This window comes from Podarcis muralis, chromosome 2, assembly GCF_964188315.1.
Source record: "Podarcis muralis chromosome 2, rPodMur119.hap1.1, whole genome shotgun sequence".
Taxonomy (NCBI): domain Eukaryota; kingdom Metazoa; phylum Chordata; class Lepidosauria; order Squamata; family Lacertidae; genus Podarcis; species Podarcis muralis.
The window spans coordinates 114,878,999-114,897,032 of record NC_135656.1 but is presented as its reverse complement, the minus strand read 5'-3'; the positions used below and the strand labels follow the sequence as shown (position 1 = coordinate 114,897,032).

Sequence of the window (18,034 nt, the reverse complement as noted above, 5' to 3'; positions counted from 1 at the left end):
TCAAGTGATGTAAAAGAGATATTTACATGTCCCTGTTTCCCAGCCCAGTTAATCACACCCTTTTGTCTTGATCTGGGTTTGCTATTGTTTCTGGAATGGCTACCTGTCCCACACTCAGGTATCAGCATGCCAGAGATTATTACTCAGGCAGAGGGGCTGCTGAGTACATGGGCTCAAACTTTAGGGATGATGGCTGCCCTCACTCATCTCCCCAGCTCCTCCCTTGGCAGCCATTTCCTTCCTGAACAGAAGAACATTGGAATGGTGTAAATCCAACTCTCGAGTGATTCTATATGAATTTCTGAAGATTTCCCAGTGAGCCAGTACATAGATACATTTATCAGTGAATTGTTATGTGCAGTAGAGGCCCTTTGAATAGGTAGGAAAAACTAATGAAGTGTTTTGTGGGGACATTTGCAGAAGTGATTGTGTTGATTTTGGTAGTCGGTGTGTGTGTGTGTATGATGTCTGCTGAAGGGGCATCTCCTGGACAGAAGTCTCCCTGTTTACATTATAGGGAGGGGACACTCTCTCTCTGGCTTATTGCACATTCATCACACACAGTGTCTTTTGCAGTGTCCTGTATTCTCCTCACAGACACAGAGACACAGGAACATTGAACAGGGACTTGCAGCAGCAGCAGCTACCAGACAGACTAACTGCCAAAGAATTTCTCACATGCAACCCCTCCCATGAATCTTTTGGGGGGAACCATGTACTTTCAAGACGTGCTGAATGTACACTATGGATGTGAAATAAATATTCTTCGTGGGAAGTACTGAGAGAAAGTGGAGGGCAATTTTAATTTGTGAGGACAGAGGGGGAGTTCTATGCTTCGTTTTCTGTCGTGAAAAATAAAGCAATAAATTTAAGAAGCAACCCCTTTTTTCCAGTGCTTGCCTTTAAAGCAATAAAGGTGCAGGTACTCACCATGGAATTGTTACAGTAAGTGCCATACTTTGAACAGTTGGGGAATGTTGGGGGTGTTTGAGTACTCGCGGAATAAAGCCCCACTTTTTCCCCAAACACCATAATTGCACAGGGGGTGGAAGACGATTGGCTCTGTCCAGTAATACCTGTATGCAGCTGTTATACTAAAAATACTGCTCCCTTTCCCTTATGGAGTATCTAAAAGCCCATATAGAGTCCTTAAGTAGGTTCTCTATCAGTAGGAGAAAATAACAGAGGCTGCTGTGAGAATTATAAGGTCTAAGATATAAAATAAATGTTCATAAATGTACCAGGCAAACACATACATAAATATATATAACAGACATTTTATTCCAGCAAGATGGTCTCTGACCATAGTAATAAATTATTCTTATTATTATTCTTAAAAACAGAGGCCAGCCAGAGAATATTGAGAAGCAAAGCAGCTAGTAAGTATGATCTTTATTAAACTGTTGCAACAGGGTCCCCCACTCCCCACACACAGGGAGGGAGGAGAGGAACCTAGAACAATGGTGTGCAAACTCTTATATAGACATTTGAAAATTGCCTCCTCTGTAGCTCAAGACCACCCCCCAAAACATCATTCATATATCAAGGGGCGGTCTACAGCAGAAAACCTGTCTGCCAGGATACCTGATAATGGCCACTGATTGCTTTTACCTGGGCATCCTGGCCATTTTTTCTGATGGTTAATACTTTAGTTCCTGAATCCAGCTCACAGGCTCACCCTGTTCATACACAGATACGCTCTTAAGAAAGGATTTGTTTTCAAAACACCGCTGCACAGCCAACTCCCCAGCTCTTGCTGTAAATAGAGGGTCTTTATATGATACCTGGGGGCCCTGCAACACAGCCGGTCAGAACAGAAAAGGGAGGGGGTTTGGAGGGGGGTGTCTCCCAGAAGAGAAGCGGCTCTGGCCCAGCAGAAACCCACCCTCCCCTCCCTCTCGGCAGCCTGACCAAGAAGGCATGTTGAGGTTGGGGGCAGTGCGCAATGTGAGGGAAGGCAAGAGGCTGCATGCGTCTCTCTCTCTCTGTGTGAGTGGGTATCCAAGTGGAGGGATGGTGAAGGGAGCCAGCCCAGCACCAGGCTTCAGAGGTTCCTTTCGTTAGTGGAATGAGAGGGTTGCTGCCTCTGCTGCTGCTGCCGCCATCACATCACACGAAGGCAGCAAAGGCAGCAGCTGGCAGCTGTCCGGGTTTGGTTCAGCACAGCCACTGGCCTCGTTGCCTGTCTGCCTCCCTGCACAGGCAGGTGTGTGTGGGGTGTATGTGAGACCCAGAGAAGCTGGGCAGAGGGACGCTGCTTGGGGCATTTCCCGCAGGGCCACCCTTTTTAAAAATATTTTTTTATTCTTTATTTTATTTATTTTGTAAAATATATTTCACAATTACCACATTTGAATTTCGAAATGAAAAAAGATTCTTCTTTGCGGGATAACTTACCTTGCGGACAACTTTTACGCCTTAAAAGAAATTCCTCTTTTAACCACGATTTTTATAATAGTGCAGATATCCTAGCTCATTCTCTTTGTTCCAGGGGATATCCTTCTACCATTTTGGAGGGATCCAAAATTAAATCCCTCACAAAGGATCAAACATTTCTTCTCAGTCCCACTACCACCTCACGTTCTCAAAACCGTGTCACAGGATCATTAGAATACACCTCTCATGCGGATAGAATCATCAGAATAATACACAAACATTAGCATGTATTCTGGAACATACCAGGGTGTAATGAGTTTCCTCTGATAGGCCTGAGGCAGACCAAATCCATTTAAGATATGTTAGTAGATACAGACATAAATTCTGAAAAAATCATTCCTCGCACCATTAGCACTTCCGGCCCCACTGGACATCATAGATGCTCATCTTGCCCATTTGCCTTACAGACGAAAGAAATTTAAGATGAGAAAACGAACTTCAGATTATTATTCGTCATTTTAGTACCTGTCAAACCAAAGACATAGTCTACCTGATTCAATGTCCTTGTAATTTATTGTATATAGGCTCTACCACTCGAGCTGTGGGGGTTCACATTGGTGAACACCAATCACCAATCACATATTCGTAATACTAATTTGGAGGCACCTCTGGTAGAACATTTTGTTTCTCACAATCATTCAGATACGGATCTATTATTTACAGTTTTATGGGTGAATCAGAAGGCAATTAGCATTAGAAAAGATTAGAAAAGATTATGAGCGATAGTTACGGCAGCAAGTAACACAATTTATTTTTATGTTTAAAACCATTTATCCAGGGGGGTCTCAACTCTTGAGTTAGACCTTAATTGTTTCATTCGATTATTTGTATTTTGTCTGTAACTTTACACTGCTCCTTTTATCCCAACCTCAGAAGGCAATTAGCATTAGAAAAGATTATGAGCGATAGTTACGGCAGCAAGTAACACAATTTATTTTCATGTTTAAAACCATTTATCCAGGGGGTCTCAACTCTTGAGTTAGACCAGAGGTCGGCAACCCGCGGCTCCGGAGCCGCATGCGGCTCTTTAACGCCTTTGCCGCGGCTCCGGGTAAAGTAACCGAGGGGAGCGCCCCTGCCCTCAGCTCGCACCCTCTCCCTTCCTTCCCCTCGCGGTGTGTGGGATTCCACTCCCGGCAGTCCTTCTCTGCTGTCCTCGCTGCTTTCCTCCCCTCCCCCCGCTTTTCTCCTTCTCTAGCCTCCTCTAGGCGTGGGTTGAAGCTGCGGCGCCCATTTCTTTAAAGGGCATCGATAAGGGAAAATCGTCGGCGCCATCTTTGTGGGCGCACGTGGGAGTCGCGGGAGCGGCCATTTTGGTTGAGGGCTGTAAGCAGGCTGCATTGAAAGGGGGCATGTAAGCTGGTCACTGTTTTGAAGGGGAGTGAAGAACACACATAAAAAAAGGTAACTTGTTAATTTAATGTTTATTTCTATGAGGAGGAGTAATTCTGAGGGGTCAAACAAAAAAATAATTAAAAAGTGTCAAAAAAGTTATTTTTATAATGACGAGGATGACATTGGGCCCTCATTATTAATTATTATTTACATCAGGCACTGATTATGATTTATGGTACACTGGGGCCCTGATTAATTTTCTATGGCATTTTGGGGCATTGATTATTGGGCATAGCAAATTTTGCTATGGGGCCCTCTGATTTCTAATTACGTCCCTCTTTTGGACCCCCGGTAGGCCAGCCATGGATAAAGGCAAGAAAAGAAAAATTTCTGAAGAAAACAGAATGTTTAATGATACATGGACAGAATCATTTGCCTTCTCTACTGACAAGACTGGTTTACCAGTATGCTTAATATGTGGTGAGAAATTTGCAAACAACAAAAAGTCAAATATTGCAAGACATTTCCAGAATAAACACACAGCCTTTGCTGAAAAATATCCAGATGGAGATGAGAGACGAAAAGCCATTGCAGAACGTATGAGGAAGGTTGATAGGAGCAAAAATAATTTCAAGAATTGGGTGAAGTCTGCAAATTCCACAACATATGCTAGTTTTGTAGCCGCTCAGGAAATAGTCAAGCACTGTAAGCCGTTCACAGCTGGATGTGCAGACACTGATGTACAGCCCTGATGTGCAGACACTGAGCACTGAGGTTCAGGAGCAAAAGTCCCATTAACCTGGTTACCTGGTTGTAAATTAAATATTTTAATTAGCTATTAATTTGTCCTTTTTTTCTTGAGATTGACAGCTGACTGCACGATCCTGTATATATAGCATTAAGGTAAGAAACAATATATGCAGTGTTATATTTGTTTTAAATGTCACAATGGTTTTGTGGCTCCCAGTTGTTGTTTTTTCTTCGGAAACGGGTTCAAGTGGCTCTTTTTGTCTTAAAGGTTGCAGACCCCTGAGGTAGACCTTAATTGTTTCGTTCGATTATTTGTATTTTGTCTGTAACTTTACACTGCTCCTTTAATCCCAACCTCCTTGTATTTGTATTGTTACTTTGCACTGTACCTTTAAACTCAACCTCCTTGTTATTAGCACCACCTGGAGTTGGCTTTATATGTTTTTCAAAAAATATTGTTAGTAGCAGTGACTATATTATTACATGAGCACTATTCCATAGGATTTGATATTTTCATTTACATACATTCATTTGAAATAAGATGGGGTATGTAATCTTTTTCATTACTGTTTGTATTCTAGTTTATAATTTTTGTAAAGTGGTATGTCATGCAGGTCATCTTTGCAGACGATGACCTGCATGACATACCACTTTACAAAAACTTTAGTTTCAGTTTATGAAGCAATTCTATATCCTCCCACCACGCTGACGAAGAATTCTACGAAACAGTAGTCAATATCCGGAATCACTGTTCAGTGTTGGACATCATATTTGCTGAATACACAAAGCTTCACAGCTTGTCTTTCATCCTACAAAGTCTGGTACCTCACTTCATTTAAAGATTTCCTGAGACTTTGAGACTAAAGATTTCATTTTGTACTTGTTATGGGTTTGAAGGAATTCTGTAAAGCTTGTCCATTGCGTATATACATGGTCATCGTGTTGCCTAGACATTGCTGACGTGAGCTTAGGGGCGACAGCGGCCACAGTGCTGAAAAGTCCAAATAAATGGGCAGTCGCAGATCATGAATCTGACTTTCCTCCAACTTCCAAACCAAAACGGGAGGAAAAAAGATTTCAGGTTTGAAAGTGGCATGTTAGTCAGGTTTGCTAAACCAAAACTAAGCCAAAATTTAGCTTAGTAAGTGTGAGGCAAAATACAGGGCAGTAAAACAAGGAACAGGGTGGTGAATCCAGGGCAGGGCAGGGAGGGGGGGTTGGTGGACACTTGGTTTTCTTTTTCCACCTGGTACTGAAGTGACTTCAAAACAATCCATTCCAATCTCCTGCAGCCTCACAGGATGCCCCCCCCCCCTGGAATTTGTCACACATGCATGCACGCACCCAGATACTCATGAATCTGTCAGTCTATCTGTGCTTGGCTACCCAGAATTTAAATGCAGGACCTCTCTCTCTCACACACACCCTTTCAAACACAGGTGCTTGGAGAGAATCCCTAATTTGGCGGGGTGGGGGGAGAGATCTGAAATACTGGACAAAACTATCAATACAGGACATGGCATTTTTGTATTAGGCAAAGCAGGACTTATAGGTGATAACTAGCACATTGTGTCCAGAAACAGACAATTAGGCAGATGGAGCTGTTCTAATATGGGAGTCCTATGCTGCCTATAGCCAGGCCTGGTCAGCAAAGTGTCTGCAGCTCTTTGAGCCATTGAAGTTTCTGAGCTCTTTTTAAAGGCAGCCCCATGTAGAGTGTGTTACAGTGACCCCTACCCAATGTGGCACCAGACTGCTTTCTTTTGGGGGGGTAATTATCTGTTCTAAACGTGTGTTTGTTTTTGTGTGTGTGTGTGTGTGTATGTATGTGTGTGTAGTTTAAATTCTATGAATTGCTTGTTTTTTGAGAAGGGGCTCTTAGGGTCATGAAGCAATGCCTTTCAACACAGCTCCATTAACACTGATTGTGCCCTCACAGTGCCCTATTGTGTGTGGATTTTGATCCAGACGGGGAAAGATACAGCAGAATCCACCCCTCTCTCTGTGTCGCCCTTAGGTGTGCTCAGCCTTCACCTCCCATTTCTTTATGGAGGGACAAAGGCTATGCACTTTGTATAGATGCAACTATAACCAACAACTGGCGTCTTCTGGGTGCACCGACCTCCCCCCCCCCCCGCCTTCTCTCCTCCAGATGTAATACAGATTCCCTCCGCATCTTGCCCCACCTTCCAGAAGTCAAATATATAATAATGATAAATTTTATTTATGCCCCGCCCTACCCAGGAGGCTAACACCAGTAAAATTACAATAAAAACATAATAGGGGGGAAAACCCAATTCAAAATACAAGTTGAAATACAATTTAAAATGCAGCCTCATTTTAAAAGTAGCCCATAGATCAAAACCATAAGGGGAGGGAAACATAAGGGTCAGACTGAGTCCAAACCAAAGGCCAGGCGGAACAGCTCTGTCTTGCAGGCCCTGCGGAAAGATGCCAATCATCATCATCATAATTTATTATTTATACCCCACCCATCTGGCTGGGCTTCCCCAGCCACTCTGGGCGGCTTCCAACAAAATATTAAAATACCGTAATACATCAAACATTAAAAGCTTCCCTAAACAGGGCTGCCTTCAGATGTCTTCTAAAAGTCTGGTAGTTGTTGCTCTCTTTGACAGCTGGTGGGAGGGCATTCCACAGGGAAGGCACCACTACCAAGAAGGCCCTCTGTCTGGTTCCCTGTAAACTTGGCTTCTCGCAGTGAGGGAACCGCCAGAAGGCCCTCAGCGCTGGACCTCAGTGTCCGGGTAGAACGAAGGGGGTGGAGACACTTTTTCAGGGCCCTTGTCCCTTGTGACAGAGCATTCCACCAAGTCAGGGCCAGTACGGAAAAGGCCCTGGCCCTAGTTCAGACCAATCTAACCACCTTGTGACTTAGGACCTCCAAAGTGTTGTCATCTGTGGACCTTAAAGTCTTCCGTGGGGCATACCAGGAGAGGCGGTGCCCTAGGTACGTGGGTCCTAGGCCGCATAGGGCTTTACAGCTCAAAACCAGCACCTTAAACCTGACCCTGTACTCCACCAGGAGCTAGTGCTGTTGGTAAAGCACTGGATGAAACTGAAAAACAGTTTCTATCCAAATGCGATTTTGATTTTAAACGCAGTGTAAGGTAGTCTCTATGTGAGTATATTGTATTTAATTATGGGAATCAGTGTTTCTAGGGGGTTAACCAGGCTGGGATAGCAGGTTTGTTGGTTTTGGAATGTCTGATGTAGATTTTTTCAATTTGGTTGTTCTGTATGGGACAATGACAATAAAGATTATCGTATCGTATTGTATTGATGAATGTGATCCCATGGCAAGGACCCCGTAAGGAGCCTCGCCATGGCATTCTGCACCTGCTGGAGTTTCTGGGTCTGATTGTTTGTTTAGGACATCATTATATTGTATGAAATGCCGCCTGTTTCTTTGAAGGGTAGACTCTTTTCATCAGCAGTGATAAATATGACATTAAGTGGTTAATTGTAATGGTTATGTGGGGTTGCTCGTGCGTAAGTTGCCGCCACTCCTGGCTAGGTGGGCTGGTTAAACCTTTCCTGGCTGGACAGCCCTTCACTTCGTGGCTGTTCAGTCGCTAGCAGAATCTGTCTGTGGGCGTTTCTTGAACCTCTTCCAGCAAAGAAGCTCTTTGACGCCAAGTCGCTGCCTACTTTCCCTGCGCGGAAGTCTTCTGCGCAGGGTGGGTTTGGGCAGCAGAGGACCTGTGCTCTCCTCGCTGGTCTCCTGCGAAGAGTCCTGGAGCCTCCTCTCCGCTTCCCCCATCGGCCCCCCTCTATCCCTGGTGTAGCGCTGATTATCTTCCCCAGCCGGAGACCTGCCTCTCTCCTTGCTTGGCCCCTCTCCAGCATCGCTGTGGAGCCTCGCCTCCTCCGCTAGTTGCGATGGCAGTTCCCTGACATTAATGATTAACAGCTTCAATGCTGTCAACATGAACTCTGTCTGAGGTTTCAGAAATACCCATTTCCTTCAAGAAAGATGCAGGAAATACTTTCCTTTTTGATTCTGGGCACTTGACTTCTCCCATCCTGCTACCATCATGGCAGACATTTGGGGGTGAGATTCAGAGCCCCCTCAGCAGCAGCAGCAACAGATGGAGCCCCCACAAACATTTGTCACATTTTGAAGGTTTTTTTAATTAAAAACAAACAGAAGGCTTTTCCTTAGCCTCTCATAGCCCTGACATTAGCTCTTGAAAAAGAGAGGGTTGCCAAACATCATGGCCCCCAAGAATGAAAACAAACACTTCCAAATTCTTTTTTGCACACCCAGAGACAGGGATCAGCAACCTTTTAAAGTCAAGGGCCGGATCACTGTCCTCAAACCTTGCTGCAGGACGGAGTATGCGAGCGCATACGCACTCTCTCATTACTACACGATCCAAAGATTGCATCAAAAAACAATAATAAAGTTCTGAAGGTCTCAGTTCTGCGCCGTAGCATATCTGTTCCGTTCTGAGACACCCTCCCAGGGTTCTGGGGTGTGCGAAGCCTTGATTCCCTGCTTTTAACTCCGCTACCGAATGCAGTGAGCGGTTCCTTCTGCAAGACGCGTGTTCTCCGCTCTCCCGTCCTGGAGGGGGAAGACGGTTTCGGTAGCAGAGTTAAAAACAGGGGAACAAGGCTTCATACACCCCAGAACCCTGGGAGGGTGTCTCAGAACGGAACCACTGGCTGCGGCGGCAGGAGCAGTGAGCCAGTTGAGGGCTGGAGAGGGGCTGCCTTAAATGGCGGCCGTCAAGCAACCACGCTGGCACAAACAAAGCCCAGGCCCTTTCCTCTCGGCTCTAGGAGGAGGGAGGGAGGAGGAAAGAACTCTGCAACCAATCAGAGGGAAACAATGCTGCCTGCACCAATCAAAGTCTAGCCCCCTTCCTCCACAGGGCGGGGAGAAGCCAGAAGAAGGGAAGGAGGTGTGCCGCCATCAGGGAAAGAAAAAAGTGGTGCAGCCTGAACTATATGAATCAGAACCATGAGGCAATTTCTGGACCATCCGCGGGCCAGATCCAGAACCGATTTCGGCCGGAACCAGCCCGTGCGCCTTAGGTTGCGGACCTCTGTCCAGAGACTTAACAGCCATCTTCACTTCACTCCTCAGTTCCTTTCACTAATCTCCTCTAGCCCTAATTCTTTCACACATTCCTTTAAAACATTTCTGTGAACTAAGAAACACAAAAAACCACACCCTCGCTGGTCACCTTCCACAGGTCAAAAGCCAATGCAGAAAATATTTAATAAAAACAGCTCCAAGCAGGTACACAAGAGCACAGAAAAAAGGAGATGAGTTTTAAAAGCAATACCAAATGAACATTTAACACAGAGACCTTTTCATTCACCTGGAAAATGCTATCAGTAAAAAGCTCTTCAATAGATTATGCAAAGTTCAAGTAATGAGCGCCTGGAATGCTGATCTACAAGACAAGGGCAGCCCATCATTTGGGCAGTGAAAGGCAGACCTGAAAACTCAACAGATTCAACACACACCTTGAGCATTCCAGATTCACACTCTCTCCCTGTTTATCTAGCAAAAAGTTGCAACTTACTTTTAGTATATGTGACCTTCATTACTTTAATACATATATATGTGTATACAAATTTAAGTACAAACACTAAAACATCATTCCATGCATTTACAACTGATTTCCCCCTTTATGAGTTTCTTGATGTAAGTAGTGAACCCGGAGTTGAAAACTCTATACATTTATATCATTTTCCCCATGTGAATTTACTAATGAATATTAAGGTCTCCACTCCCTCTGAAACCCTTTCCACAGTCAATACACCTGTAGTTTTCATTATGTATGAGTTAGCTGATGTCTTCTAAGGCGTCCATTTTTACTGAAGATCATTCCACACTCCATACATTTAAATGGTTTCTCCCCTGTGTGACTTTGTTGATGTATTCTAAGTTTCCCACTTTCACTGAAGCTTTTTCCACATTCAATACATTTAAAGGGTTTCTCCCCTGTGTGAGTTCGTTGATGTATTCTAACATATCCGCTTCGACTGAAGCTCTTTCCACAATCCACACATTCAAATGGTTTCTCCCCTGTGTGAGTTCGTTGATGTATTCTAAGTTTCCCACTTTCACTGAAGCTTTTTCCACATTCAATACATTTAAAGGGTTTCTCCCCCGTGTGAGTTCGCTGATGTATTCTAAGTGTTCCGTTTTGACTGAAACACTTTCCACATTCAATACATTCAAATGGTTTTTCCTCTGTGTGAGTTCGTTGGTGTCTTCTAAGACGTCCACTTTCACTGAAGCTCTTTCCACATTCAGTACATTCAAATGGTTTATCTGTATGTATCTGTTGATGTCTTCTAAGTGTTCCACTACGACTGAAGCTCTTTCCACATTCAATACATTTAAATGGTTTCTCCCCCGTGTGAGTTCGTTGGTGTCTTCTAAGACGTCCACTTTCACTGAAGCTCTTTCCACATTCAGTACATTCAAATGGTTTCTCCCCCGTATGAGTTCGTTGATGTATTCTAAGATATCCACTTTGACTGAAGCTCTTACTGCACTCCATACATTTAAATAGTTTCTCCCCCGTGTGAGTTCGTTGATGTATTCTAAGATATCCGCTTTGACTGAAGCTTTTTCCACATTCAATACATTCAAATGGTTTCTCCCCTGTATGAGTTTGTTGATGTATTCTAAGATATCCGCTTTGACTGAAGCTTTTTCCACAATCCACACATTCAAATGGTTTCTCCCCGGTGTGAGTCTGTTGATGTAATCTAAGTGCCCTACTTCGACTGAAGCTCTTATCGCACTCCCTACATTCAAATGGTTTCTCCCCCGTGTGAGTTCGTTGGTGTATTCTAAGTGCTTCTTCTTTACTGAAGCTCTTTCTACATTCAATACATTTAAATGGTTTCTCCGTGTGAATTCGTTGATGTTTTCTAAGTCTATCACTTCGACTGAAGCTCTTTCCACAATCCATGCATTTAAATGGTTTCTCCCCCGTGTGAGTTTGTTCATGTCTTCTAAGTGCCCCACTTCGACTGTAGCTCTTTCCACATTCCATACATTCAAATGGTTTCTTCCTTGTGTGAGTTCGTTGATGTATTCTAAGTGCTTGACTATGACTAAAGTTCATTCCACACTTCATACATTCATATAGTTTCTCTCCTTTGTGAGTTTGTTGATGTATCCTCAGACTTCCACTGTGATAAAAGCATATCCCACATTCCATACATTTAAACTGTTTCTTTGTTCTTCCCAATGAATTCACAGGTGGCTCCATAGAATTCTGACTTTCATCTTCCTCACCTGTTTGGGAGTCTGGGAGGAAAGAGAATCCTGTTAGACTTTCAAGAAAGACAAAAAGGGAACTGAACACCTGTCAATCCCAATCTGCACCATCTCTCATTGTAACATCCTCATTCTCCACTGTCCTCTCTAGGTTCCATATTTTTTGAAAAGCAGATGAGATAATGGCAGGAGCAACACATGATCACTCCATTGACACTTAATAAAGCACCATCGTTTTATAATACATATCTATGGTGGAACTGGCTTATTAGACACATCTATTTTTTCTTTCTGAAGTGAAGAAATGATCTCAGGCTCAAGTAACAGTGTTTCCATTGTGAAATAAGTAAAACTTAAGTGCTACATGTAACTGTAAAAATATTGCAATATAATGGAACCTAAGAAGAGCCTGCTGGATCAGGCAAAGGCCCACCTAGTCCAGCATCCTCTTCTCACAGAGGCCAACCAGATGCCTGTGGGAAACCGGCAAGCAGGATTGGAGCACAAGAGTCTTCTCTGCCTTCCTGTGCTTTCCAGAAACTAGTATTAAGAAGCGTTATTGTCTAGGACCGCGAGGGCAGAGCAGAGACGTCAGTCTTATCCCTTTTTTCAAGCTATCCAAGTTGCTGGCCGTCACTGTCTCCTGTAGGATAGATTCCATAAATGAACTACGCTTCTGTTTATTCATCTTTTGCAGCCCTTAAAGGCTGTTAAATGTATTATTGCCTAAGCTTCTGTCGGCTGCAGTCTGACAAAGTGGAATTTTGAGCAGGATACGTGGTGCCACTATAAACTTCTGATTCTCTTTGTTGGCTTTGTGTACTTATTTTGAAATTTGTACCAAGGCTGTACCATAGTATCTCCATGTAAGCTTAGGGACGGACAAAATTACAGGGTGGTATAAATTATTATCCCACTCACTCTAACACACAATCCCAGTCTGTAAGATTGTCAAGTTTGCACAATTTGCTTCTTCTTCTTCTATGGCGATCATTAGTAACCGAGTAAATAATACTGGCCACTGTTGGTCTTCATATGTCCAATCCCAAGTGTAGAGCCTCCAGCCACAGGAATTGTGTATCATCATAATGGGTCCTTTGTCCCCTAAGCCCACCAAACTGGGGAGGTGCTTACATTTATTGTATTTTGATGCTGATGGAATGTATCTCTATGACCCTGTCTACAACAAATAAAAGTAACAGAAACAATTTAAATACATTAATTATAACTAATTATGGGAAGCATTTCCATCCCCCTTCACCGATTTTTCAGGATTGGTGTGCAACATCATTATTATCAATTATTCCCACCGTGGAAATAACACCTAAGATTTCAAAGCCTGGAGGAAGAAAATCTGCCCCCACTACTTTAGGAAAAGGATTCAAGAAACAAAGAGCTGCTTTGGAGAAGGCCTCACTCTTTCCTTCTTAATGTCAGGAACTTCCTTCCATTTGTCTCCTCTCCATCTTTTTCTCTTTCTCCCTCCACCTTCCATCTATCCCTGTCCCCATCTCCTCTCCCCTGGAACTCACCAGATTTCTCCAAGGGTCCTGGGAGGGAATGCTCAGAGGTTGTGGGGAGGGATGCGGGAGACAGCCTGACCAGGTCAACCGTCCATCTTCCTCCTTCCATCCTGGCCAGGGTTGCAGGTTCAGTCTCAGCTAGGTTTGCAGGTTCAGCTTCCTGAGGAGCGCAGAATCCAGAGCAAGTTGCAGCTTCCTGGGAGGGAGGGAAGAAGAAGCCAAGGGAGTCTGAGAGCCCCTGCAGGGATTCTCCTGCCCAAGACATTCCGCTGCCCCTGAAGAAGCCCCAACTGGGCACCCCCTTCCCAAGAGCCCCACGCATTTTCAAACACCTTTGGCAATTCCTTTCACCTGCTTGTCCCATCTCCCTTCCTAAGGCTGGCATGGTATGCACATTAGTGGCCTGAGAGTAGACCCCATAGAACTTAAGAGTTAATCTGCAAAGGACTGCTCTGAATACATGGGTGGCCCTTGCATGGAGAAGGAAGCCCCTTGCTTGCATCAGGACCCCCTGGGAGAGGCGGTGGATCCGCCCACTTCTCCCTCTGCCCTCGCTGCCGCCTCCTCTGTCCTCCTGCCCTGCAAACACCCTTTTCTCTTGTTCCTCAAAGGAGAGGGGCGGCTGAGGGAAAGAGCCTTCAAACCCATCCGTTTCCTCCTCTGCTCCCTCTCCTGTCCTTTTGGGAAACAGGAGCTTTGGTCAGGAGTAAACAACTTAGATGGCAAGTTTGCAAGATAAGCACTTTAAAGCACTGCTTGCTCCTACTATGTGTGTGTCTGTGTGTGTTTGGACGTAGAGGACAACATACATGTTTGCACCACGTGATTCCTTAAAGAGGGCAATTCTTTAAAACCGAAGGCCATTTCTACAAAATGGAAGACTTCCAAGGCAGCCTTTTACAAGGAAATTTTGGATGGTTTTTATTTTGTTGGAAGCTACCTAGATGGGCTGAGGCAACCCAGCCAGATAGGGAGGATGCAAGTAGTAGTAGTAGTAGTAGTAGTAATAATAATAATAATAATAATAATAATAATAATAATAATAATAATTGATTCCCAAGCCTGTCCTGGGACACGAGTGGCGCTGTGAGTTAAACCACAGAGCCTAGGACTTGCCGATCAGAAGGCTGGCAGTTCAAATCCCCGCGACGGGGTGAGCTCCCATTGCTTGGTCCCTGCTCCTGCCAACCTAGCAGTTCAAAAGCACGTCAAAGTGCAAGTAGATAAATAGGCACCGCTCTGGCGGGAAGGTAAACGGCATTTCTGTGCGCTGCTCTGGTTCGCAAGAAGCGGCTTACATGCTGGCCACATGACCTGGAAGGGGTACGCCGGCACCCTCGGCCAGTAAAGCGAGAGGAGTGCCACAACCCCAGAGTCAGTCAGGACTGGACCTAATGGTCAGGGGTCCCTATACCTTTTTAAGCCTGTCCTGCTAGGCATGCTGATCAGAGACTCTGTCCAAACAACCCCTTTGAACGCAACAGGGCTTCCTATTTTTACTGCTATCAGTGGGATCAGTCAAACCACGAAGCCACTGATCAGCCAGAGTTTCCTGTTTTCACCAAGCACAGTTTGAAGTTAGCTTAATATCCCAGCTTATTCCAAAGCTGGCAGCCGTAGTTTCCTGGTTTGGGCAAAATGGAAAGTTTGTTAGTTATGGCTTCATCACAGTTCCCCATCAGGGCCGGCCCAATCATGAGGTAAGGTGGGACAATTAGGTCAGGAGGCAGATGCAGGAAGATATGGGACCAGCACGTTCCCAGCTCCCGTTTGTTAGCCTCGCTGCCAGTGCAGGACCACAGCTGGTAAATTTGTGCAACTACCCATGCAGAGTCCTTCTCTTTTGCCCTCTCTCACTAAAGGTTGGGTGGGAGTCCTTCCTGGAGTGATGCATTCTGGCTGTGGGGGCGAGGAGACTGTGGTGGCGGCTAGAGTTTTTTTGTTTTAAACTTGGGTCAACTTAGGCTTTAGCATAACTTTGCTGCAGCAATGCATTACAAACTGTTCCTATTTTTAACCCAGCTTTTCAGGCTGTGATTCAGTCATCTGAACCTGGCCATTATCTTAATAAATCTTGCAACCACCTTGCAAGGTAGGCCAGTGTTATTCTATTTGCACTGCACATGGCTGTGCTGAGGCTGCAAGACGGGCCAAGATTTCTACCCCAGTGGGGAAATGCAGGAAATTTAAAGGAGGAAAAAGGGGGATGGTGGAAGGACCCCTCTTCTGACATAGCTTCTGCGCTGATGAAATTCAGAGTCCCCTGTGGTTGCTTTATTAAAGTAACAACATCAGGAGATATGATCGCAAACCTCCCATGTGTAAGAAAGTTTGGTCTAGCAAGCCTTTTTAAAGTGGATTAGAGAGGAAGTGCAGGGAGGAGGAATATTCACCACCATAGCTAAACAGAACCTCCATGTCTAGAGGCACTGGACCTGTGATCTCCAGGTGCTGGAAACCCAGGTGCGAGGAGGGCACTTACCTTTCCCAGAAGCCCCTCAGTGTCTGGGAGCAGGGTCTGGTCTGCTCCCCCTGCTCTCCCACTGGGCCACCGACTGGCATCCGCAGCTCCCCTGAAGGAGAGGACACCATCCCCGGAGTGGGGAGAACTGGGAGCCTGTGGGGTTTCCCACCCTGAACGAGGGAGCTGCATCGTCTTCAGGAAATCCTGCTTCTGGGCCTCCCAGTGCTGCTGCGACTGCCCCTCCTCTGGCTCCTGCTTAATCTGACATAAATCTGCCCGAGGCAGAAGATCCCTGATGGTCCCAACTTGGCCGGCCGGAGGTTTCTTTCCTTTGTACTCCAGTCTCTCCCTTTGAATGGGTCTCCTCGGTCCCGGCTCTTCCATTTTTACACCACCCTGCTGGAAAAGAAATAAACACAAAGTAAAATAAAACTCAAGAATAAAAACAAAAGCACATTTTTTAACCATTTGCCAGTTTTTGAAATATATTATTACTCTTTCTATTTCTGATGTTCAGGCTGTGAATAACAATCATTATGTCACCCAAATGGCTCCACCCAGGGACGAGGGGAAGTTATCCAAAGACTTGGGGAAACATCAAGGTTTATGGAAGTACAAATAATATTTGGGGGTGGGGGGGACCAAGGATTTCCAAGGAGGAAATCCAAAAACAACCCAGTGAGAGGACTGAGCATGTTCAGTGGACAGGGAATGCTGATCCTGGCTGCAACTTCTAGCATGTTGGAAAAGAAACAACAGATCTTTGTATATGTTTTTGCAAAGTTTTTTGCAGATAAAATCGCTCAGATTCGGGAAGAAGTAGACTCCACCGTGGGAGCAGAGCCAGGGCGGGAGAGTGCTAGAGTCCTGTCTAGTCAAGTTGTGTGGTATCAATTCCAACCTGTTACCTTCGAGGATGTGGACAGGCTGCTTGGACGAGTGAAACCAACCACCTGTCTCCTGGATCCTTGCCCATCCTGGCTTATAAAAGCTAGCCGGGAAGGACTGGGCGATAGGCTTCGTGGGGTGGTGAATGCTTCCCTCCGTGAGGGAGCCTTCCCAGACCTGCTGAAAGAGGCGGTTATTAAACCACTTCTTAAAAAACCATCTTTAGATGCGGCCACGATGGCCAATTATCGCCCAGTCTCAAATCTTCTATTCTTGGGCAAGGTGATTGAGCAAGTGGTTGCTGAACAACTCCAGGCACGCCTGGAAGAAGCGGACCATTTGGATCCCTTCCAGTCAGGATTCAGGCCTCATCATGGGACTGAAACTGCCTTGGTCGCACTGGTTGATGATCTCCGGCGGGTTAGGGCCAAAGGTGAGAGCTGTTTCCTAGTTCTGCTGGATCTCTCAGCGGCGTTTGATACCATCGACCATAACATCCTTCTGGACCATCTTGAGGGGCTGGGAGCTGGGGGCACTGTCATACAGTGGTTCCGCTCCTTCCTCCTGGGCCGTGTTCAGAAAGTGGTGGTGGGGGATGAGTGTTCAGACCCCTGGGCTCTCACTTGTGGGGTGCCTCAGGGTTCTGTCCTCTCCCCCATGCTTTTCAACATCTACATGCAGCCACTGGGAGAGATCATCAGGAGGTTTGGGCTGGGTGTTCATCAGTATGCAGATGATACCCAGCTCTACCTCTCTTTTAAATCAGAACTAGTGAAGGCAGTGAAGGTCCTGTGTGAGTGTCTGGAGGCGGTTGGAGGATGGATGGCGGCTAACAGATTGAGGTTGAATCCTGACAAGACAGAAGTACTGTTTTTGGGGGACAGGAGGCGGGCAGGTGTGGAGGATTCCCTGGTCCTGAATGAGGTAACTGTGTCCCTGAAGGACCAGGTGCGCAGCCTGGGAGTCATTTTGGACTCACAGCTGTCCATGGAGGCACAGGTCAAATCTGTATCCAGGGCAGCTGTTTACCAGCTCCATCTGGTACGTAGGCTGAGACCCTATCTGCCTGCAGACTGTCTCGCCAGAGTGGTGCATGCTCTGGTTATCTCCCGCTTGGACTACTGCAATGCGCTCTACGTGGGGCTACCTTTGAAGGTGACCCGGAAACTACAACTAATCCAGAATGCGGCAGCTAGACTGGTGACTGGGAGCAGCCGTCGAGACCATATAACACCGGTCTTGAAAGACCTACATTGGCTCCCAGTAAGTTTCCGAGCACAATTCAAAGTGTTGGTGCTGACCTTTAAAGCCCTAAACGGCCTCGGTCCAGTATATCTGAAGGAGCGTCTCCACCCCTATCGT

General features: G+C 45.6%; 2 protein-coding genes across 2 annotated transcripts in view; one reads left to right on the top strand and one right to left on the bottom strand.

Moving 5' to 3' along the window:
- LOC114592429 (tripartite motif-containing protein 10-like) overlaps positions 1-18,034 on the top strand; it is a 647,260-nt gene that overhangs the window by 212,132 nt on the left and 417,094 nt on the right. The gene's annotated exons all lie outside the window — the stretch shown is intronic.
- LOC144326462 (uncharacterized) overlaps positions 1-18,034 on the bottom strand; it is a 28,332-nt gene that overhangs the window by 6,996 nt on the left and 3,302 nt on the right. The window contains 3 exon segments of the mRNA XM_077923007.1: positions 10,323-11,827; positions 13,330-13,516; positions 15,803-16,183. Of these exon segments, the coding sequence (XP_077779133.1) occupies positions 10,323-11,827; positions 13,330-13,516; positions 15,803-16,183 (2,073 nt within the window).